We start from the raw sequence: 21,674 nt of genomic DNA on the forward strand, positions 1-21,674 counted from the left end.
GGCGGGGAGGGCAGGGCAGCCTACCCTGGAAATTTCCAGCTTTGTGATCCTACAGTTACCAAAACTCTTCATCCCCAAGCATCCTTGGCTTTCCATGAGTCAATTTCCTCATCTGAAAAATGGGTGACCATTTAGAATTGTGGCAGGGATCAGAGATGGTGGGGCTGCCACGGTGAAAGGGAGGAAGACAGGATGGCCCTCCAGGGCTCCACGCTTGAATCGACCACTCACAAACCGGCTCAATTTGGGCATATGGCTTAGCTGTCCGGTGCCTCCGTTTCTGCATCTGGAAAATGGGGGTGATGAAACTGGTACCTACCTCACTGAGTGGCCTAGGTAAAAATTAAATGCGTTGGGGCAGGTCAAACAAGCCGTACAGTCCTGGTATACAGCCAGTGCTCACGAAATGTTAGCTGCGCCCACTGCTTTCTTCCTTTCCTTCCTCCCTTCCTCCCCGCTCCACAAACCTGGCCAGGGGTGCTCTCTCTAGTTCCTGATCCCCCCTTCTCATGCTTGTCTCCAAGCATCACGATGGAAGCTCCCACCCGGAAAACCACCGGGTCTTTCCAGAGTCTAGCTCTACTCCGTCCTCACTGGGGGAGGCTGTCAGGTTTTCCTGCGTCTCTCCACAAAACCCAACAGCCAGCTGGGGTTCCACTCCCGGAAACCCAAGGGGGCGGTCTTGAGGAAGCGCACCCCTCACGTCACAGCTGCCACCGCCCCCGCCGAACGAGAAAACTGAGGGGCCGCCCCGCCCCTTCCCGGAACCCTGAGGGGCCAAGAGAGAGATAATGAGGGTAATGGAGAAGCCCAATTCTAAGTTTATGTTTATTAAAGCTCACCCGAGGATATTTCCCCCCCCATTGATTTTTAAATATAAAGTGGAAGGGAGGGGGAGAGAGAAACATCCTGTAAGAGCCACACGTCGATTGGTTGTCTCCCACATGGGCCCAGTGGGTCGGGGATCGAAGCTACAACCCAGGCAGCGCCCCCGACCGAGAACCGGACCTACGACCCTCGGTTTGCTGGCCGACACTAACCCATGGGCCAAACCAGCCAAGGTGAGAAGCCCAATTCTAAGAAGCAGGACAGAGAGACCGGGAGGTGAGTGGGCGTGACCGTCGGAGGAGGCGGGCGACGTCCTAAGGGGACCGGACGCTGGAAGGGAAGAACGGAGTTTCCCAAGGTGGGTGGTCTGTGAGGATGGAGGTGTGATCCAAGGCGACACAGTTAGAACAAAAATGGTTCTAAGGGGGCGGAGCGGGAGGAGGGGCGGGGCGAAAGCCTAGAAAGCTACTGTTGGGGGCGGGGTCTACAGGGGGCGTGCCTTGAGGGGGCGGGGTCCGGGGCCTGGGCTTGGTGATTGGGTTCGGTTCCCACCTGGCCTGGTGGGAGGTGCTCTGAGCCGTAGAACCTCAGGCTTGCGGTCCGCCCCAGCCTCTAGGGAGTTCCGTGGGTCCGGGCCCAGGTAAGTGAAGGGCCCCAAGTGGATCCAGGACCAGGGGATTATTCCGGTGGGGAGTCCTCTGTTTTCCAGGTGGGGGCACGCAGGGAGGATCTGGGTGTCTATCCACGCGCGTCCGCGGACGTAGAATGGGTCGCCGAGAGCCTGACTCGGTTGCCGTGCATGACGCGTGTCCGTGTACCTGGGAGTGCTCCTCTAAGAGTGTTTCCTTTGCAACACGGAGATTCTCACTGCTTCCACTTTTGCTTGACCTATCTTTATAAACCACAAACCAAACTGTGCCCCTTCCTCACTCAAAACCCATAGCTCCTGTTCCATCCTACTGAAATGAAAATTTGGGGTCCACCAGTTCCTACATGGTCTCACCCCTGCCTACCTCACTGCTCTCCAGGTAGCTCTTTGTTCACTGCATTCCAGCCACACTGGCCACCTTGATAATGTCAAATGTAAAAAGAAGCCCCATCTCACCTTTGCATTTGCTGTAACCCTCGCTGCGCGTGCGCGCACACACACCCCGAACTGCTGTTTCTCCAAATCTTTGCATAACTGTCTCCTTCCTGTTACTGAAGTCTCAGCTTCAATGTCTTCTTCTGGTAGAGACCTCCCTGAAGTATCCTGCCCCCTCCAGCCATCTTATACTCTTAGAATTTATTCTTGTTTTGTTGTGTCTTGTCCACCACACAGTGAAGGGCAAGGGCAGGTCTCTATCTTCACTGTATTTCCAGGGTCTAGAACAGCACACGGTAAGTGCTCAACCAGTTGGTGGTTGCTCATTGTCAGGTTTGTCCATCTGTGTCCATGTGTCTCTGGGCTGGTGGCTGCTCCCTGTGATGTGTACACGTGTAGATGGTGTATAGGGCATGAACACACCCTCCTTCCTTTCCTCATGCTTGCCCCTACCTCACCCCCTCTCCTGATTCTGTCACTTCCTCTCACCCAAATATCCAGAAATTATTCCAAAAGATTCAGGGCAGGAGGATGACTTAGCCTGTGGCTGACCAGGGTCTACCCTGAGCTTTCCCACCCCCAACTAACCAGAGTTTTGTCAGTGACCCACCTGGATGCCCACTAAGGGGGACTTGAGACAGAGGAACCTGGAGTTGGGGGACTCTTAAGATGGAAGCTAGGCCTGGCCCAGGTGATAAACAGGAAGTGCACAGGCATTCAGGAGACACACCTGGTGTTCAGGTATGCATTGCCTGGAGCCAGCTCCCCACCCCTAAAGTCACCTAGGGCTGGCCTGGGAACTTCCTGTCCTTTTCAGGCCCTCAGCTAGGCTGACTCAGGATGTAAAAATCCTGGTGCTGTTTTCCTGCAGACCCTGACCAGGCCCTGAAGACCTTGTAGGGTAGGGAGAGTGAGAAGCAGACCCCTTGCCTCCTTATCTAGGGCGGGTTTTCTCCACCAGATATTTAAGACAGTCCTGCATGTTGATCAAGGGAGTCCCAAAGTGTCTGAGACCTAAATTTGACCGAAGTAATAATGAAATGTATCAGCTCCAAAATTGTATTTGCTGACATTTCTACAAAGATGTGACCTTTTGCCCTGGCCGGTTTGGCTCAGCGGTTAGAGCGTTGGCCTGTGGACCAAAGAGTCCTGGGTTCAATTCTGGAGAAGGGCACATACCTCGGTTGTGGTTAGTTTCTGGCCCCAGTTCAGATAGTGCTGGTGGCAACCAATCAATGTGTCTCTCTCACATCGATGTTTCTCTCTCTCTCTCTCTCTCTCTCTCCCTCCCTCCCTCCCTCCCTCCCTCTCTCCCTCTCTGTCTGAAGATAAATGCAAAAACATCCTTGGGTGAGGATTTAAAAAAAAAAGATGTGACCTTTCAACATCCTTAAATGTCATGTTACATCAGAAAGCCATGCATAGGTTAGACTTCCTTACATCATAAGAATACTTTTGTGTGCACAAGGATTGCTTAGAAGCTATGGACACTAGTAAATTGAATTACTTCTGGCCTGGAATGTTCTTTCACCCTGAAAACCACCAAGCTTGCTTCCTCAAATCATTCCATTTGTACTGACCAAGACCTTCCCAGGCTACCAGATGGAAAATCTGAACTCTACCATTAGGGTCTTCACATCCCATCCCTGGTTACATCTTTCTGCTTGGCTCTCTCTGACCTACCTACACACTCATCTACTTGTTTATTTTCTTAATCACTGTCTCCCACACTAGAACGGCAGTGGTCTCCAGTCCGTTTTGTTTACTGCTAGGTCTCTAGCACCTAGAACAGCACCTGGCACACAGTGGGTGCCACATAAATAGTGGTTTGAGTGAATTAATTAAATTTCTACAACAAAGCATTATGCCATCTGCATAAAATGCCATTACATTTGAAAGCAGTGCGTAGGTCTTCTTCCTTTACAAGAATCCCCAGTGAATGCATGGCTATTTCTAATAAATCATAGCCAATTTTAAATTAAAGTTACTCGTAGCCTGATTTTATATATATATAAAACAGTTGACTCTTGAACCACATGGGCTTAAACTGCATGGGTCCACTTAAATGTGGATTTTGTTCAATAAATACTGTAAATGTATTTTCTCATAATTTTCTTAATAAATTTTCTTTTTTGTAGTTTACTTTATTGTAAGAATACAATATATAATACATATAACATACAAAATATGTGTTAATTGACTGTGTTATCGATGAGGTTTCTTGTCAATCATAGGTATTAGTAGTTAAGTTTTAGGGGAGTCAAAAGTTATGTTTCCTTCCTTCCTTCCTTCCTTCCTTCCTTCCTTCCTCCTGCTTCCTTCCTTCCTTCCTTCCTCCTGCTTCCTTCCTTCCTCCTGCTTCCTTCCTTTTTTCCTTCCTCCTGCTTCCTTTCTTCCTTCCTTCCTTCCTTCCTTCCTTCCTTCCTTCCTTCCTTCCTTCCTTTCTCCCTTCCTCCTTCCTGCCTTCCTTCTTCCTTCCTCCCTCCCTGCCTTCTGCAGGGTCTCAGCACCATGTGACAGGGAGTCCCTCCCACCCTTGTCCTGCTGGAGACTCCTGGGACCTAGATAAGGGATTTAGGATCAAGAGCAGTTGGAAGGGGTTGCTGGGGGACTGGGGACTGTCTTGAAGCTTGGTTGGCGTGGCATATCACTCCTTGTATTTAAATTATCACTTTCCTCCCTCCCTCCTTCCTTCCTCCTTCTTTCTTCCCTCCCTCCCCCCTCCCCCCCTCTCTCCTGCCCTCCCTTGTCCTTCCTTCTTTCCTTCCTTCTTTGTTTTTCTCCCTTCCTCTCCCTTCCCCTCCCCTCCCCTCTTCTCTCCTCTCCTTTTCTTTCCTTTCCTCTCTCTCTCTCAAAAAAAAAAAGAAAGAAGAAAAAAGTTATGTACAGATTTTTAACTGTGCAGTGGTCAGTGCCCCTAACTCCTGCATTGTTTAGGGGTCAACTGTAACCTAGCATAAATTTATATATTTATATCTATATCTCTGGTGTGTATATATATATATGAGTAACTTGTTTAATTTAGAATATAATATATATTCATATAATATATACATATACAGAGAGAGAAATGCATTTTAAGTTTTGATAGGATAGGGGTTGCTGTCTCCAATACTAAGAGTGACACAAAAACAAATAAAAAAAGAAAAAACTAAAAGCATGGAAGGGCCAACCTAACCACTCAAGAAGCAGGAACATTTATTTCCATTTTACAGACATGGAAGACTAAGGCCTGTTGAAAGTGCAGAGCTCAGCCCCAGCATCCACTGCCCCCAAAAGCTCCATGCAGGTGCCACGGGATGGAGAGGACTTTGCCAGCCAACCCTGGTACCACGGCCCCCTGTCCCGCCAGGTACTGCCTTCTGCAGGGTCTCGGCACCATGTGACAGGGAGTCCCTCCCACCCTTGTCCTGCTGGAGACTCCTGGGACTGAGATAAGGGATTTAGGATCAAGAGCTGTTGGAAGGGGTTGCTGGGGGACTGGGACTGTCTTGAAGCTTGGTTGGTGTGGCATATCACTCCTTGTATTTAAATTATCACTTTCTTTGTGATAGTGTTGAGGATGGTAATGGAGATCAAAGAAGGCCCTAGCTCCCTCAAAGCACTCCTTGGCTCTGCTTGTCTCTCTTTCTCTCTCTGGGTCCCAGGCACCTGTGGCCACCAGGGCCCCGTCTCCCTCTCAATTCAAGGCTCCCCACCCTCATCTTCAACTCAGGTGTCAACTTCAGGAGTCCTGGAACCCTGGGCATACAATAAAACCATGAGAGGCAGTATAGCTTAGTTATTAAAATCCCACATCCTAGAGTCAGACATCTTGGGATTAAATCCCAGTCCTACAATTTACATTCTGTGTGACCTAGGCTAAGGTAGTTAACCTCTCTGGGCCTCAGTTTGCCCATCTATAAAATGGGAATTATAGTACCTACAGTTGAACTTTGGTAAAGGATTAATGAGTTCATATGTTTTACACCTAAGGCAGCACCTGGCATCAGTAGGGCTATACATGTGTCCACTGCATATATTGTCCAGTCCCCAGCCTCTATCACTAGCTCTGCTTTGCAACTCTGGTGTCAGAGCCCTCAGCACCTGTTTTCACACTAGCCATCACAGCTATCAAATGACAGCTTGAAGTTTTTATAAAGGAAGATTTATGGGCCACACTTGAGGAGAATCCAACTAATGGCTTATTTTGAAGCCATATTTGCAAAGCAAGCCAGTGAATTTACTCAGATTGAAAGTTGTACCAGTCAGCATTGGCTAGTAGCTATAACAAACATTTCCAAGATGTCACTGGTTAAATACAATCACATTTAAGGGCTTGTTTATGTCACAGTCCAAGGTGGTTGAGGGGTGAGGATGTGGAGCTCCAGAAATCAGTCAGAACCTAAGTTCTTTCCATCTTGTGACTCAGCCTTACCCCAGGGCTTTGGTGACATCAGCTGACAAATAGGGGACAGAACCTATAGGATTTTGCAGGAGGGTTTTTATGGGCCAGGTATGCACAGTCCCCACTCCACTTCTGCCCTCATCCCATTGGCCAGATCTTGTCACCTGGGAAATGTAATCCAGAGGCTTGCCAATGAGAAAAGGGTAAATGGTTTGGTACAAAACTGCCCAGTCTCTGGGATGGCTTTCCTTGGGTGGGGGTGGTGAGGTACCATGAACTACTGATCTGGGCTCAAGCCTAAACCCCCTTCCCCCTCTTCTCCATCCCCAGAAGGCAGAGGCTTTTCTTCAGCGAGATGGTGACTTCTTGGTTCGCACATCTGGGTCCCGTGGGGGCCAACCTGTGATCTCCTGTCGCTGGCGGGGCTCAGCCCTACACTTTGAGGTGCTCCGTGTGGCCTTGCGTCCCCAGCCAGGCCGGCCCACAGCCCTCTTTCAGCTGGAGGATGAGCGTTTCCCAAGCCTGCCTGACCTGATTCGCAGCTATGTGACTGGCCAACGTCCACTGACCCAGGCTACAGGGGCTGTGGCCTCCAGGCCAGTGATGCGGCAAGGACCTATTCCACGCAGCTTTAGTGAGGACACCCTCTTAGAAAGCCCATCTCGGATAGAGCTACTCAGGTACTCACAGGCTCCTGACCTTCCTGGCGACACCCAAAACCCCTGGGTGTCTTTACCTTGACACTATTGACACTTGAGGCCAGATCATTCTTGGTTGGGGGGGGGGGGGACTGTCCTGTGCATTGTAGGATGTTGAGCAGCATCCCTGGTCTCTATCTATTAGATGCCAGTAGAATTGTCCCCATCCCACTTCCTAGTTGTGACAAACAAAAAGTGTCTCTTGACCTTGCCAAGTCCCCTGAAGAAAGAGCACCCTGTTTGAGATCCAGTGGTCCTAAATGACTGTAGGTAGGGTCTGGGCATTGGCGGGGACTGCCCTGCTTAGGCTGGGACTACACAGCTACCCCATCTCTGTCCCCCAGGGCTAGGAAGTGGAGTGACAGCCATCCTTCAGGTTTGGAGCATGTGGGGCAGTCAAGAGAAGGCCACTCTGAACCAGGTGAGAGAGTCTGCCAGGACAGCCTGTGGCTCAGAGATTTCTTTGCCCCTCATTCCCTGAGTGATCTTGGGCAGGTGATGTAACCTTTTGGAAAATGATGCTCTCAAAGTTGTCATGGTGGTTAAAAAGCATATTGGAACTTAATAGGTGCTTAAAATGCGGGTTTACAATTATTCTAAGAAATCCTATGTGTTCTGACCATGGCTGACCTCTCTACCACCCCTGCCATATGCCTTCACTTCAGTCACAAAAGTCTTCCCTTCAGTTTCTAGAACACTTCAAATTTCACCTCAGGGCCTTTGCACTAGTTATTAGTGCCATTAGAAAGTCCATTCCCCTAATCTTTTTCTGATTCCTTCTCACCCAATATGAGTTCCTCAAAACAGCTTACCCTAATCATCCTTGTCCCTCATGCCCTGTCTGCCTCATCTGCCCTGTCTATCCCTGCCCCATTCAACATGAGCCCTCTCTGTGTGCCAGGCACTGTATTAGGTGCTGAGATTCTTCAATGAACAAGAAAAAGATTTCTGCCCTAATGAAGCTAACATCCTATTAGAGGAAGACAGAACAAAAAATAAGTCAATTATATATGATTTGGGTTAAAAATTAAAAGTACAACAGAGTAAGGGAGACTTTAAACATTTGTCAGGAAAGACTCTATGGAGAAAGATTTTGAGGCGGTAAGGAAGGGAAGGATGTGGATAATGGGGGTGAGAGTAGCCAAGGCAGAAAGAACAAGTGCAAAGGTCCTGGGGCCAGGACAAGAGTTTGAACTACTCATGCAACCAAAAGGATATGAGTATTGTTGAAGCAGGGAGAGTGAAGGGAAAATCAGGAAGAGATGTGGGGCTCAAATTTTGAGAACATTTTTGGTTACTGTGAGGACTTTGGCTGGTATTCAGAGTGAGCTGTGAACCATGGGAAGTTGTTAATCCCCTAAAACAAGGTCTATTTAAATGCTTTGTAAGTACAGAATCTCCGAAAAGTCTGGGTGCATCTTTAAGTTCTAATAACCTTGAAAGGAAATATGACACAAACTTAACAAACAAAATCATTTGAAGGCTTGATAAATTCTGTTGCTTGGATGTTAATGTAGTTTTGTGAATTTTGGTTAATATGCTTTCATTTTAATTTTGTACTGTCAATGCTTTACCATCTTCAACCAGAGGAACAAAAACCAAGGATTCACATTTAAAATGTGGTCTTCAGAATTTGCAAGACTACTTAAGTATCAAAGAAAGTTTATTTTCAAACCATCGGTAAGTGTGTAGCATTTATACTAGGGAAGATGTTAAGGTTCAAAGTGAAATGAAGATAGGTAGGGATACCTGGGTATTGACTGAGTTAGTGAATGAACCAGGAACCACCCAACTGTCTTCTCTGGGTACCTCCTGCACCCCCTCTTGTATGACCCCCAGGAGCCTCCACTGTGCCCACATTTGCCCTGTCTAGCATGGGTAGTGACCCTGTGCTGCTGAAGACTCTGGCTCCCCTGGGATCTATTGGTGACAGCCTCAGGGCCTCAGATGGGCAGCTTCATGCCAAGGCGCCAACCAAGCCACCTCGAACGCCTTCACTGGTGCTGCCTGATGCCTCTGAACAACCCTCAACGTACTGTGAGCTAGTGCTTCGAGTGTCCACTGCCCAGGGTACACCCCCTGGCCACAGATGCCCAGAGCCAGAAGCCCCATGGTGGAAGGCCCAGGGGGAGGAGGAAGAGGAGAGATGTTTTGCCAGACCACGGGCAGATGTCTCTTTCTGCTGCTCAGACAACCCCTCTGGCCTGCTGGGCCCCCAGAATCGGCCCCTGGAACCCAAAGTCCTGCGTGCGCTCCGTGGCCTGTTCCTGGAACACCATCCTGAGAGCACTGCCCTCCACCTGCTATTGGCAGACTGTCAGGTGAGTTGCATACCAGATCCCTTCTCCCCAGGCAGGTGCGAGGCTCAACTGCACCTCATACCCATATACTTACTCTGTTCACTTGTCCTCCCCACTCCCCCCTCAACTCCTCTGCCCCCAGGCTGCTGGCCTACTGGGAGTGACCAAGGCTAAGTGGGATGCCATGGGGGTTGCCTCTGGCCTGGAGCTACTCACGCTTCCCCACGGCCATCGCTTGAGGTCAGAACTGCTGGAAAGGTGAGTCCAGGTGAACTGCTGGAAAGATTTCCAGATCTCCAAATCTCCCCACTCAGGGGGAGGTGGATGGGCAACGCCACCTCCCGGTCCTTCCTCACCCGGAAATACAAACTTCCCCGCTGCCCCCAGACCCTTGCCCTCTGCCTCTACAGGCAGGAGGTGCTGGCGCTGGCCGGTGCGCTGGCGGTGCTGGGCTGCACGGGGCCGTTGGAGGAGCGCACAGCCGCCCTGAGGGGTCTGGTAGAGCTGGCACTGGCGCTGCGTCCAGGGGCGGCGGGGGACCTGCCTGGACTGGCCGCTGTCATGGGCGCCTTGCTCATGCCCCAGGTGCACGGGGTGCAGGGATAGGGAGGAAGCATGAGTGTAGGTGATGAAGAAGAGGAAGTGCGCTCAGGGTTCTTACCCCAGGTGTCCCGGCTGGAACGCACATGGCGCCAGCTCCGAAGGAACCACACCGAAGCCGCGCTGGCCTTCGAGCAGGAGCTGAAGCCGCTGATGCGGGCGCTGGATGAGGGCGCCGGTGAGTGGCATCATTTGGAGGCGCGTACCAACTCTAATCAGAATTCTAATCTAGTCCCTAGACCAAGTCCCTGCTTCTGTCCTTAGCTCCTCCCTTTCACCATAGGCTCCGCCCCCTCCACATTCGGCCCCCTTTGTCCTAGGCCCCGTCTTCCTTACTAGACTGGGTTTGGAGCCAATCCCTAGGCCCCGCCCTCACTGTGTCTTAGGCTCCACCCCTTCATCGTAAACTCTGCCTTCTGCACCCTAAGCCCCACCCTATGCTCTAGGCTGGGTCCTGGCTCTAATCGCTAGACCCCGCCCCTGCCCTATACCACGCCCTTGACTCAATCCACTTCTGTTAGGCTCAAGCCTGCCTGACCCAAACCCTGCTGGTTACTTTAGCCCTAGGGTGCCTGGCCCAATGCCCCACCCTCTTCACCCTAGGCCCTGCCCCCTGTCCCAAGCCCACCCCAGACCCTTCTTCCCACAGGACCCTGCGACCCTGGTGAGGTGGCGCTTCCTCACGTGGCACCCGCAGTGCGCCTGCTGGAGAGCGAGGAACTCCCGGGGCTGGGGCCGCTGGACGAGAGTTGCGAGCAGCTGCTGCGCACCCTGCAGGGGGCGCGTCAGATAGCCCAGGACGCACTTAAATTCCGTGAGGCCGCAGCCCAGCGCCTGCAAGGTGAGCGCCCCCTCTGCCCCTTCTTCGCTGGGTGCCAGAGGGTCCCGATTTTAAGAGCAACCTGCATGCTCGAACCTGGTGCCTCCAAACTGAGCCAGGTACCATAGCCTTCAGTCACGCCTCCCAGAGTCCCAACCAAATTGGGACAGCTCCCCTCTGGGAACCCCCAAGACTGCATTGCAATGATGACAAATACCCTACACCCAAAAGGGGCGGCCCACCCCCAGGGTCACGCCTATGGGTCCCATTCCCACCCAACTTCCTCCTAAGTTTGGTCACACAAGGTGGCCCAGGCTCCCAAATCCTGATCCTGGGGTGGCTCCATCTCCAGCCACAGCCTCTAAGGTGGGGCCCCTAGCAGCTCAAACCCGGAACAGAGAGTTGTCTTCTGGCACCCTGGCCGAGCTCACCTCCACCAACCCCGCCAGCCACGCCCGCCCTCTCCCTTCCCCCGCACCTGCAGAGGCCCATGGAGCCAGCTCCCCGCCAATCACACACAGTCGTGCGGAGTACTGGGGGCAGAGTTCCTTCAGGGCCCTGCGGGGTCAAAGTACCCAGGGGAAAAGGCAGAAGTGAGGAGGGGCAATGTAGGTGCCTGGGTCCTGGCCCCAGCGCCCCTGGCCCTTCCCCCAGGATTCAAACCTAACCCTGAGCTGCAGGAGGCCCTGACAACTGACTTCATGCGGAAGTTGCTCTGGGGGAGCAGGGGAGAAGGGGCTCCATGGGCCAAACGTCTGGAGAAGTTTCAGCACGTCCTCAGTGTCCTGTCTCAGCGCCTGGAGCCTGACTGCTGAGAGTGCAGACCTCCTTCTTCACACGGGAACACCCAGACTTCTGGTGACCCCAGTGGGAGACCAAGGAAGTCATCCCAGATTGCTCACACAGCCAAACAGGGTGAGGACGCACACCCTGACTTGAGTATGCCAGGGGCCAGGTTTGCAAGAAACCACCCTGCCCCAAAAAATATACAGAAATCCTGGGGTGAGGGGCAGCCTCCTCCCTGACAGGAGACCATCTGGAGGCCTTGGCTGCCCTCTCATGCCCCCACCCCCACACGTATCCCACAAGTAGTGATCATGTAGCTTCTAATGATAAGAGAACTTTCAGCTCTTTAAGAGGCCAGAGTTCAAATGCCTTTTAAAAGTGTGACTGTTAGCAGATACTTACCCTCTGTGCCTGCCTTCAGCATACAAATGAGCCTGTGCTTTCTAGGGGTTATCTTGGGAATTAAAGCTTAATATTTAAATGAGATAATGGGTGGAGAAGGCCTAACACACAATAGGTGCTCAATAAACACTACCTATTCTCGGTAAGCTGCCATGAACATGGAAGGGATGATGGTTGGCACCCGTCTCCCTACATTGGTCACAGACAAGGACCCAACTCTCAGGAGGGGGCAGGGTGTATCCCAGGTGTGCCCAAATTCACCTCCCCTTCCTCATTCCCTCTGTGGCCTGTAAGGAGGGTGGTATTTGAATAGCCAGTCCCAGTATCTAAATCTCCAAATAAAGTATGGACTCCAAGAACTTTACATAATTTTTTTTAATATATTTATATATAAAACAAAACAGCCCTAGCCAAGTGGCAGGAAGAAAAGATTTAAAACATGAGTATGTACATCAATGGTAGAAGGCACAGCGGGTCCATCTGAGGTGAGGAGTGGGGTGGAGGTGGGGGGCAGCAGGTTACACAGGTCTCAGCTGAAGCCACGGGGGCAGAAATAAAGTGCATAGGTCCTAGGGCCCCCCGTGGCCCAGAAGCAGCAGCCAACAGTCCCCCTCCTTCCACCTCTGGCAGGGTTCAGTTGAGCGTGACTCGGAGGTAGGAGGTGGGCACATAGCCTTCGCCTCCCTGTTTCCGCCTGACCCGAGTCCAGCCATCACCTTTGTCCTCTTCCATGAGACTCAGGTCTTCACCCTCAGCCATGGAGATGGTGCCTTCACTGGACCCTGTCATGGGAGTGATGGTGGGCTCATGTGAATTTAAACAGAACCTAGACAGACACCCCCACCCCTACCCAAGCAACTGATGCTCACCTTCAAACTGGTAGATGGCCACACAGTGACCTATAGGGGATGCAGACTCCTCCTCAAAATCCTCATCAAACTCTGTGTAGATGGGGGTATCCTGGCCTTCCTCCAAGGGGGGCTCTTCAGAGCTGTAGGGGAGAGTAAAGAAGGTGAAGACAGGCCTCCCATGCCCCAGGGGACAGACCCACTGTGGCCACCCCACTTACCTCTCCTTGTTCTCCTGTGATCCACTGTTGCTGCTGCTGCTGCTGTCAGGTGGGGCGCTAGCTGGGGGGTCTGGAGGCCGGGTATGTCGGCTCAAGCTGTCCCCCCGGTTGCTCAGGACCCGGCTCTCAGCTTCTGCCAGCCAAGCCTGAGAGGAGGGGACCATTGGTCAGTTCCAGGGCAAGGCTCTGGGGTCAGCCTGCTCTGGGCTCAGATGTTTTCTAAGATCACCCATGCACACCCAAAGCTGTGATGAGAAACAGCTGGAGCCTCCCCACAACACCTCCCTGTCCCCCAGGCAGTGACTCAGCCAGACTGGTCGGCCCCCGCCCCTCCCCAGGGTCTTCCCTGACCTCATATTTCTGCACTTCCAATTTCAGCCGTTCAATGTTGTTCAGGGTTTCTGCAATCTGGGGCTCCAAGCTGGCGGGGTCCCCCATCTGGGGTGTCTTTTCATACACGTCCTTCATTTTCTTCAGAGCTTCCCTAGGACCAGACAAGCCAGACTGATGAGAAACAGCCACATGTGATTTAACATGCAAAAAATATGGGCTTTGCTTCATGAATCCAATAGCCAAAGACGGAGGTTACCCTGGCTGGTTTGGTTCAGCAGTTAGAGCATTGGCCCGCGGACCAAAGAGTCTCAGGTTCAATTCAGTCAAGGGCATGTGTCTCGGTTGCGGGGTTGCAGTTTGGTGCCCGGCCCTGGATGGGCTCATGCGGAGGCAACCAATGGATGTGTCTCTCTCACATTGATGTTTCTCTATCTCTCCCTCCCACTCTGTCTGAAAATGAATGGAAAAACATCCTCAGGTGAGGATTAAAAAAATAAAAGACAATGGTTAAAGCTTACATACTAGTGTTTCACTGCCTGGCCTTGAATCCCAGTCTGGGCATTTCCTCGTTGTTCAGTTTGGGTTGTTACTGAACCTGTCTCAGTATGCTAACCTTGAAAATGAGGATAACAATACATACATCTCATGGGAATGGTTATGAAGATTAGAAAAGTGCCTTTATTTATTCAGATACACATTGAGGGTTGCATGGCAGGCACTGTTCTAAGCAAGGCAGTCAGGATCCTGCCTCTGCTCATACAAGGTCTCTCAGGAAAACTTGGAACTCCAGCGAATCCATGTAAAGGGTTTGGAATAGTGCCTGGCATTCGGTAAGTACTCTATAAATGCCAGGGGTTATTATCATCAGTTCCTGGTCCCTACCTCCTCCATGACTATATATATATATATAAGCAGTAATAGTTATGAGCATAGATTTCTGGAAAATTCAAACCTGGGTTCAACTTCTTTCCAGTCCTAATATGAACCATGTTATAGAAGCAGAAACGGAGGCACAGAGAGGCAAAACAGCCAGAATTCAAAGCCAATCTGTCTCGACTCCAGAGCATGCACCTTAACCCCTACACCATAAAAACTCAGGAACTATGACATTCCTAATGGAATTTACACCAATAAAAGCCATTTTGTACAAGATGGCAAAATATAATTTATTTGCCTGTCTGCAAGTGGCAAACGTCATTTCTATTATGTAAGGACTGGGAAGAGAATCTTGCTGCTTGGAAAGAATGAAAGAATGAGTAAATTTTTCTTTTTTTAATCTGGCAGATATTTTTATTGTTAATATTTTAAGTGTCTGAGTTAGTAAACAGATAACCATGTTTTTTCTTTTTTAGTCAATTAATGAAACTGACTTTTTTTTTATTGAGCCATCTTTGCATTAATGGAGTAACGGGGTAACACCCAACTGCTCATGATTTTTAAAAGTCTTTTTAAAAAAAATTTATTATGATAAAATATACAGAACATAAAAATTCCCATTTAAACCATTTTTGGTTCATTTATGGCAAATGTACAGTTGCATAGCATGACGTACATTCACACTTGTGCAACCATCACCACCGCGTGACGTATTAGTTTTAAAATACACCACTGGATTTGTTTGGTTAGGACTTTGCTAAGATCATAAAGTGAAGTAAAACGAGACCATTTTATATTCTTGAATCCTTGCTAACTGATTTTGAAATTGAGATTCCACCAGCCTCCAAAATGTGCTGGTGGCGTTCACTCATTTTCTGTGTGTTGGAAGGAGTTGTATAAGATGGGAAGTAACTGTTTCTTATAAGTGGGGTTGGAATCGCCTATATAACCATCAGGGCTTGGGCTTTGGGGGAGATGTTTGAGTACCATTTCAATGTACAGACAGTCCCTGACTTACCACGGTTAGACTTACGATTTTCAACTTAACAATGGTGCAAAAACTACACATTCAGTAGAAACTATACTTCAAATTCTGACCTTTTTTAGGGCTAGCAATATGCAGTATGATACTCTGTCATGATGCTGGCAGAGAGCCACATCTCCCATTCAGTCACATTCATGAAGGTAAACAACCGATACCATGCAACGTAGTACTAAATGCATTCTGACTTTCGGTACTTTCAATTTATGATGTGTTTGTTGGATGTAACCCCATGTAAGTCGAGGAGCCTCTGTAATTATTATTTTATTTTCTTCTTTACTGCCTCCCTCTCACCTTACCTCTGGTCAACCTCCTTCTGTAGTTCACGATTACGTTCCTCCAGCTGCTGTTGAAGCCGCTTTCTCTGCTGCTCTGGGGGCAAGTGGCTAAAATCCTCAGTCACCACTGTCTGCGAGGTAGAAAGAGAACCGAGTTTGGGATCCTGGAGTCTCAGCTTCCAGGCTCTAAGACACTCATAAGACACACCAAGTCCACCTTCCTCCCCACCCAAGGCTCTTGGGGGGCAAGGCCATGCACTGAGCAAAGCAGGTCCGAATCACGCAACGGGAAGAGAGGGTCCAGCCAGCAGCAGGAAGCGAGCCCAGGGTCCCGCCTCCCGGCCGCTGGGCAGGCTGGGGCCGCCCCCTCCTCCTCCCCTGGAGGCCTCACTTACCCCACGGCTGCCTCGAAGGCTGCGGAAGGATGCTAGCCGCGGTTTGACAGACTTACTGATCTCACTCAGTATGGCCAAGGGGTCGAGGCCGGAGCGGGGGGACGGGGGTCCATTAGGCAATGCCGAGGGCAGGGGGCCCCCCAGGGGGGAGAGGGGTGGGGGACGCGGCTACCGGTGGGGACCGTGGAAGAGGTGCGTCAGGAGGGGTGGGATAATACAGAGAATGAGTACAAATGTGGACGGATGGAGGGACGCAATAAAGGAAAAAATGAAATGGAGAAAAGAAAAAAAACGGTAAGAAAACCACAACTCAAGATGAACAATCACACACAGAAAATGCATGCAAAGAACACAAAAATCTGGGAGGTGGCAGGGAGGATATTAGACTGTGAACCAGAAGGCCAGACCCCTCCCTCCCCCAGTAATTCCCACACCCCCTGCATCCCATGTCCAGCACCTAGGATGGGGTCTGAGGGTGCAGGGAAGCCCATGTTTCTGCTCCCTGCGACCCTAGCTTTCTGGGTTCACAGTCTAGAACGTGGATAGAGGTACATGCAGAAATCAAGGTCTCATACAGATATGGGGCCACAGAAGTCAAGGGCAAGCTGAGAAAAGGGTCAAAGGCATGAAATATCAGGATTACAGGTGGGGTTTCAGCCGGGTAGGGGGAATGCCATACATAAATTGAAGTGGGGTATTAAAGACCAAAGGTATAAACTAGGGAGGGGTAGTTGTTGAAGGTATAAACCAGGAGTGTCCTAAACCAGGTATGTGCTTGACATTGTAAAGCAAAAAACCCAAGAAACAGCCTGAAAGTAGGGGCCCAGCCCCGTAAGTGGAATGGAGAGACCCAGGGGGAGTCCCCAGGGCTAGCATCTGAGCCCTCACCCAGGCCTAAATCCCACAAGTAGGTCTTCTCCTAGCATCCTGAGAAGCAGCAGACAGATACCACAGCCGCCACCCCCCTTTCCTGGCCCCGTCAGCCTCAGGGGACTCCCAGGCCAATCACCACTTTCCCTCTAGCCTGGGCCGGCAGCCAAGAGGAAAATTCCTGCCCAGGACTCATCGTTCCAGCGGCTGGGACTGACTCAGTGCCCCCCCACCCCCCGCAGTCCCCACTCACTCTTATCCCCTTCCCAAGAGCCCCGGCCCCCACCTTGTTCTTCTTGCCAAAGGGCCAGCGTTTGGCGCGGCTGCGGGCTGGGCCTCGCAGCTCAGGCCGTCCATCTGAGGGGGTGCCCAGGCTACTGTCCGAGGGTGCTCGGTTCATGGGCTGGCTGAAATCTTCGAATTCCACGTCGCCAGGGCGGGCGAAGCCTGACTTGTGCAGCTCAATTAGGACCTGGGAGTCCTGTAGGGAGGAGGGGGGAGGGCAGTCAGAGGTAAGACTAGGTGCCTAGCCTTCGACATCCACCTGCCCACCCCACAACCCACTGGCCCAGGACCAGGCACCCACATTCTTGCTGTCTACAGCAGCTGCAGCCACCTTCATGCCCTCCAAACACTTGGTGATGATAGGCAGCACCTGCAGCTCAGCCTCTGACAGCAGCCCGTATCCAGCTCCCAGGTGGGTGGCCCGGCGCTCATCCATGTCCTGCAGCTTCTACAGGGACAGGGCAGGGATACTAATGGAGAGACCAGAGCACAGACAATTCCACCCCAAGGTGGTCAAGGGAGAGACAAGGGGCCAGGGTGGTTTCAAAAGGGACTTTAAAGAAACCCACCCCCCTTGCCTAGGGAGTCAAGAAAGGCTTCTCAGAGGAGGTGACAATGGAGCCAGGGCTTTGAAGAAAAAGCAGACAGCTCAGATACTGTCAATCCCAGGTTTAGGACAGAGAGTGGAATATAAGGCTGAAAAAAAAGAGGGAAAATTCAGGATCTTTCAGAGGGGTTGTTACAGCTGGAGCTTAGAAGAATAGGATGTCCAAAAGCAAAGAAAGGCATCCCTGGCAAAAGGAGCAGCTTCAGTAAAACAGAGCTCACTATTACTACTTGCCTGTAAATCCTTTTAAATTTAGAGATTAGGACATTGCAGCTAGGGTTTTGACAAAAGTGTAGCAAATGGTTAACAGTGGGGTTTTTTCAGGAAGGTGGGGGGTTTGGAGCACTCACATCAAATATCTGGGGCATCTGGGAAAAATAGAAGTGGGCCTGGTCTCGGTTGAAACGCTGTAGTTGGGCTGCATACTCATTTTTGCTTTCTTCTGCCATATGACTCCGAAGGTGGGCTTGTTGCTTGGCCTGAGGAATATAAAGGTGGAGGTCACTGGCAGGTATGACCCAATCTCACCCCCTCTAAGCCTGTCCCAGACACCACAATCACCTTTTCCACATCGGCCTTGGTGGCATTGATATCCTGGTCTAGCCGCTCCGCGTTCTGGGCTGCTTTCTCGGCTTCCCGGCAGTCCCGCTCAAATTTACGCTTACTCTGTGAAGACAGAACCAGAATGAAGGAGCTGCCATCCCTGAAGGCAAGGGGATATAGGAAGCTAAGATTTCAGGGACTGGCAGGAAGTCACCCAGCAAATGGGGGCAATGGGCATTCTGGAAACCTTCAGGGGAGAGGGTGTCCTGGCCAGACAAAGGGGGAAACTCTGTGGGTCAGCAACTCCAACCCTGCTCCCTGGGACCAGAGCCACCCTCCACACCCACAAACTCACATTCTCCAGCTGTTTGAAGCCACTTTCCAGCTGCTGCTGGGCCCGACGGCCTTCTTGGAAGTGCTGTGGAAAGAGGAGCGATAGGCTCACCTGGGTCATGGCAGTGGTCCTCAGGCAGACCCAGGGAGGAGACCACTCACCATCTTTCTCTCCTGTTTCATCTCCTGCGAATACTTAGCCAGCTCAAGACACACGTGGACACTGAGGTTCTCAGCCACCAGCTCCCTCTGGCCTGCAAAGTCATTTACCTCCTGGAGAATCTGCAGAAAGGACTGCTGCTGGCTGAACCTGGGGGGGGGAGGGGGGGCAAGGGAGCCAAGGTCAGACCCCAGGACCCACCTCCATATGAGAAAAGGTAAGTGCCAAGACGTTCACCCCTGAAGCAATGACAAATTCTGGCCCATTTCTCTTAACCCTAACCCTTGAATGGGATGCATTTCAGAACTCAGAATTTTGAGGGTTTTAGAAAGGAGATATGATGCTTACACTATCTTTTCTGCATCACCCCAGTGGGGTCAGGGGCAACACCCTGTAATCAAACACTATAAATGTTTTTGCAGAGAGAAGTATTAATATTCACACTAAGTGGGATAAAAACCAAACCCATAATTAACCTGATCCACACCAAGTTGAGTTCAAGTCAGAGGTGGCCTCCAAATAAGTTACCAGAAAAACTTTTAATTTATACAATTTTTTGGGTTCTGAACAGGAAACCCATGTGGGCTGGGCACTGTTTTAACACATTAATTCAGTTGATCTTCACGTAGGCCCCCACAAAGTCATGGTCATCATGTCCATTTCTCAGATGAAGAAAACAGGCACAAAAGTTAAGTCACTTGCCCAGAGTCACTCATTTAGTAACTACTGGAGCCTCCCCCATTTGATAGGTGGGGGGAAATGAAGCAGAAAACTTGAGCCAAGTGCCCAAAGCAGTTCGGGTAGAAAGTTGTGGATTTAGGATTCCAGCCCTGGTACTCTGGAGCCTGTACCTATACTTTTTATTTTCTTTTTAATTTTTTTAATTGATTTCAGAGAGAGAGAGAGAGAGAGAGAGAGAGAGAGAGAAACATCAATCTGTTGCCTCCTGCAAATGCCCCAACCAGGATTAAACACACAATCTAGTGTCCTGATGAGAAATTGAACTGGCCACCTTCTGGTGTAGGAGACAATACTCCAACCAACTGAGCCACACTGGCCAGAGCCTATGCTCCTAACTCCGGGTGGGAATAGAGATTAGAGGTGAGGGACCTCTTGAGAGTCCCAACTAAGGGAAAGAAAGTGGGACCAATGCCCCCTGACCCCCCCCCCCCAAATCTAGCTCCATACCCCTTTCTCTTTCCATCCTTACTTGGATTCAGGGTCATCTTTGGCAGGTCTCTTGGGCAGATATTTTTTCACCAGGTTCCTATAAGGGGAGAGAGAGAGAGAGAGACAGGAAAGCTGAGCCCCCAGCACCCTAACCGTACCCTCTAGCCCCAGGGCATGTCCACCCTAGGGTCTCACCGCAGCTGCTTCGCATAAGCCTGCTCCACCTCCGTCCGCTCTTTCACGAACTTCACATATCTGTCCAACAGGTCCAGCCCCCACTGCGTGTGCCGCTCTATCACCTCAAATTGATCCTGACAGGGGTGGGTGGGGGGCGGGGGAGGACCAGGTCAAGACCCCGAAGCCAGACACCAGGGAGCCTCAAGGCTCTGAGCTCCGAGGAGTGGCTTCCCGACCCGCCCTGGCGCGGCTGCAGGCGGTGGAGGGGAGGCAGGAAACCAGCGGGAACCCCCTCCCCTTCCCGGGAAGGGCCAGGGAACAGGGGCGGGGCCTCAGCCGGACCGCAGGGTCTCGGTCTCCGGACCGCCAAGAGGGGTGTGGAACTGGGCAGGGCCACTCCCCTTGCTACTACTCCCCTAATCCCCCCAGATTCCGGAAAATCCGGCCGGCCCGGCGTGAGTCAGGGCTAAAGGGGCCGGGTTCCCCGCATCTAGGGGATGGAGGGAGAGCAGAATGGCCAGGGGGAAGGCACCAAGTTTCTCGGGTCTTCATACTCCCTGGGTACTCCGATGTACTCAGTTTTCCCCACTAACTCCACTGCACCTCCAAAAGAAATCCCAGAGTTGAGGAGGGGGGCGATGTAGTTACCTCGCTGCACCGGGGAACTCAGAGATGCCACCGCCCCAAGAAAGGAGGGGTCGGAGGTCCTTGCTAGAATAGGGGGAAATTCCTGGGGCTTCCAGAACTGAGGTTAGAGGCTGTCTGGGGGCGGCCCCTCCCTGTGCCTGGAATGGAGGCAGAGCCTCATCGCCCCTTCCCCCACTAGAGTGTCCCAAGCCCCTAGGTGTTGATTGGAGGTGACGGAAAGGGCAGTCAGGACTTCTAGGTCCCACGTGGGGTCGAAAGAGGCCAGAGGGTCCCCTCCCCCTCATCAGCCGGACAGGCGGGCGGCGGGCAGGAACCCAGGGGCCGTAAGATAAGCCGCCCGCCCAGCCTGGGTGCTCAAAATAGGTGACCTCGCTCGGCCGCTCCGGCCTGGTCCTGGGAATTCTTCCTCCTCCTCACTCAGAACCCGTGCCTCAGTTTCCCTACGCCCTACTTGCAAGGTCGCCCCTCGCCCCCGAGCGTCCTGAGACGCCCCGGGAAACTCCAAGAGAGGGCGGAACTGGGACTACAGGGATCGGTGGAAGAGAAAGCATGGAGCCTCGACTAAGGTATTGCAGGGGCAAAGGGGGTGTCTGGACCCCAGTAAGAGAAGAACTTGGAGCCAGGCCGATTGGACTCACCCACAGCTCGGTGCCCCAATCCATGCTGCTCCCGCCGAGGCCGCCACCGAAGCCGCCGCTCCCGGTCCCCGCCGCCTGCCTCGCCCGGTCCCGGCCGCCCGCCGCGGGGAGACTCAGCCTGAGGCTGGGCGCCCGGCCCGGCCCGGCCCCGCCAAGGCCCCGCCCCGCCAAGGCCCCGCCTACTCTCGGCTCTGCCACGCCCCGGTCCGCGCGGATCTCCAGCACAGAACCCAAAGGCGGGGTCGTGGGATGGAACTGGACAGACACCTTAAAGGACCACCACCCCTTTTCCAAATCCCCGGGCCCCTACCCATGCCCCGTTCTAACTTTACTCTTTCCCTTCAA

General features: G+C 51.8%; 2 protein-coding genes across 5 annotated transcripts; one reads left to right on the forward strand and one right to left on the reverse strand.

The window, feature by feature from the left end:
• Nucleotides 1-757: 757 nt before the first annotated feature.
• On the forward strand, nt 758-12,210 carry SH2D3A (SH2 domain containing 3A). 3 transcript variants are annotated; one of them, XM_036240626.1, is made up of 11 exons: nt 758-797; nt 955-1,061; nt 5,128-5,264; nt 6,630-6,979; nt 7,342-7,418; nt 8,837-9,318; nt 9,440-9,555; nt 9,708-9,882; nt 9,964-10,075; nt 10,547-10,738; nt 11,372-12,210. In XM_036240626.1, exons 3-11 carry the CDS (start codon nt 5,196-5,198, stop codon nt 11,530-11,532), a joined length of 1,734 nt encoding a protein of 577 aa, XP_036096519.1. In that variant the 5' UTR covers nt 758-797; nt 955-1,061; nt 5,128-5,195; the 3' UTR covers nt 11,533-12,210. The 3 variants fall into 3 exon arrangements, with proteins under 3 accessions (XP_036096519.1, XP_036096520.1, XP_036096521.1); XM_036240627.1 differs by lacking the exons at nt 758-797; nt 955-1,061 and adding an exon at nt 1,410-1,468; XM_036240628.1 differs by lacking the exons at nt 758-797; nt 955-1,061; nt 6,630-6,979 and having other exon boundaries at nt 5,212-5,264.
• A 60-nt stretch (nt 12,211-12,270) lies between these two features.
• On the reverse strand, nt 12,271-21,438 carry TRIP10 (thyroid hormone receptor interactor 10). Of its 2 annotated transcripts, XM_036241248.1 has the most exons (15): nt 21,330-21,386; nt 20,062-20,177; nt 19,907-19,963; nt 18,699-18,846; nt 18,559-18,621; nt 18,222-18,326; nt 18,011-18,139; nt 17,355-17,501; nt 17,055-17,249; nt 15,899-16,066; nt 15,525-15,634; nt 13,326-13,458; nt 12,975-13,120; nt 12,775-12,896; nt 12,288-12,687 (listed from the first exon to the last, which is right to left on the reverse strand). In XM_036241248.1, exons 1-15 carry the CDS (start codon nt 21,351-21,353, stop codon nt 12,539-12,541), a joined length of 1,812 nt encoding a protein of 603 aa, XP_036097141.1. In that variant the 5' UTR covers nt 21,354-21,386; the 3' UTR covers nt 12,288-12,538. The 2 variants fall into 2 exon arrangements, with proteins under 2 accessions (XP_036097140.1, XP_036097141.1); XM_036241247.1 differs by lacking the exon at nt 15,899-16,066 and having other exon boundaries at nt 12,271-12,687; nt 21,330-21,438.
• Between the last annotated feature and the right edge of the window lie 236 nt (nt 21,439-21,674).

The sequence above is a fragment of the Molossus molossus genome, unplaced genomic scaffold (assembly GCF_014108415.1).
Source record: "Molossus molossus isolate mMolMol1 unplaced genomic scaffold, mMolMol1.p scaffold_m16_p_4, whole genome shotgun sequence".
NCBI classification, from domain to species: Eukaryota; Metazoa; Chordata; class Mammalia; order Chiroptera; family Molossidae; genus Molossus; species Molossus molossus.

What these genes read in the sequence shown, in the direction of transcription:
- SH2D3A (XM_036240626.1), top strand. Translation starts at nt 5,196, where the DNA reads ATGCAGGTGCCACGGGATGGAGAGGACTTTGCCAGCCAACCCTGGTAC. An exon ending in TCTCGGATAGAGCTACTCAG is followed by an intron (nt 6,980 to 7,341) that starts GTACTCACAGGC and finishes TCTGTCCCCCAG; the next exon opens with GGCTAGGAAGTGGAGTGACA. An exon ending in GCGCCTTGCTCATGCCCCAG is followed by an intron (nt 9,883 to 9,963) that starts GTGCACGGGGTG and finishes TTCTTACCCCAG; the next exon opens with GTGTCCCGGCTGGAACGCAC.
- TRIP10 (XM_036241248.1), bottom strand. Translation starts at nt 21,353, where the DNA reads ATGGATTGGGGCACCGAGCTGTGG. An exon ending in TGAAACAGGAGAGAAAGATG is followed by an intron (nt 18,622 to 18,698) that starts GTGAGTGGTCTC and finishes CTCTTTCCACAG; the next exon opens with CACTTCCAAGAAGGCCGTCG. An exon ending in GGCCATCTACCAGTTTGAAG is followed by an intron (nt 12,688 to 12,774) that starts GTGAGCATCAGT and finishes CTCCCATGACAG; the next exon opens with GGTCCAGTGAAGGCACCATC.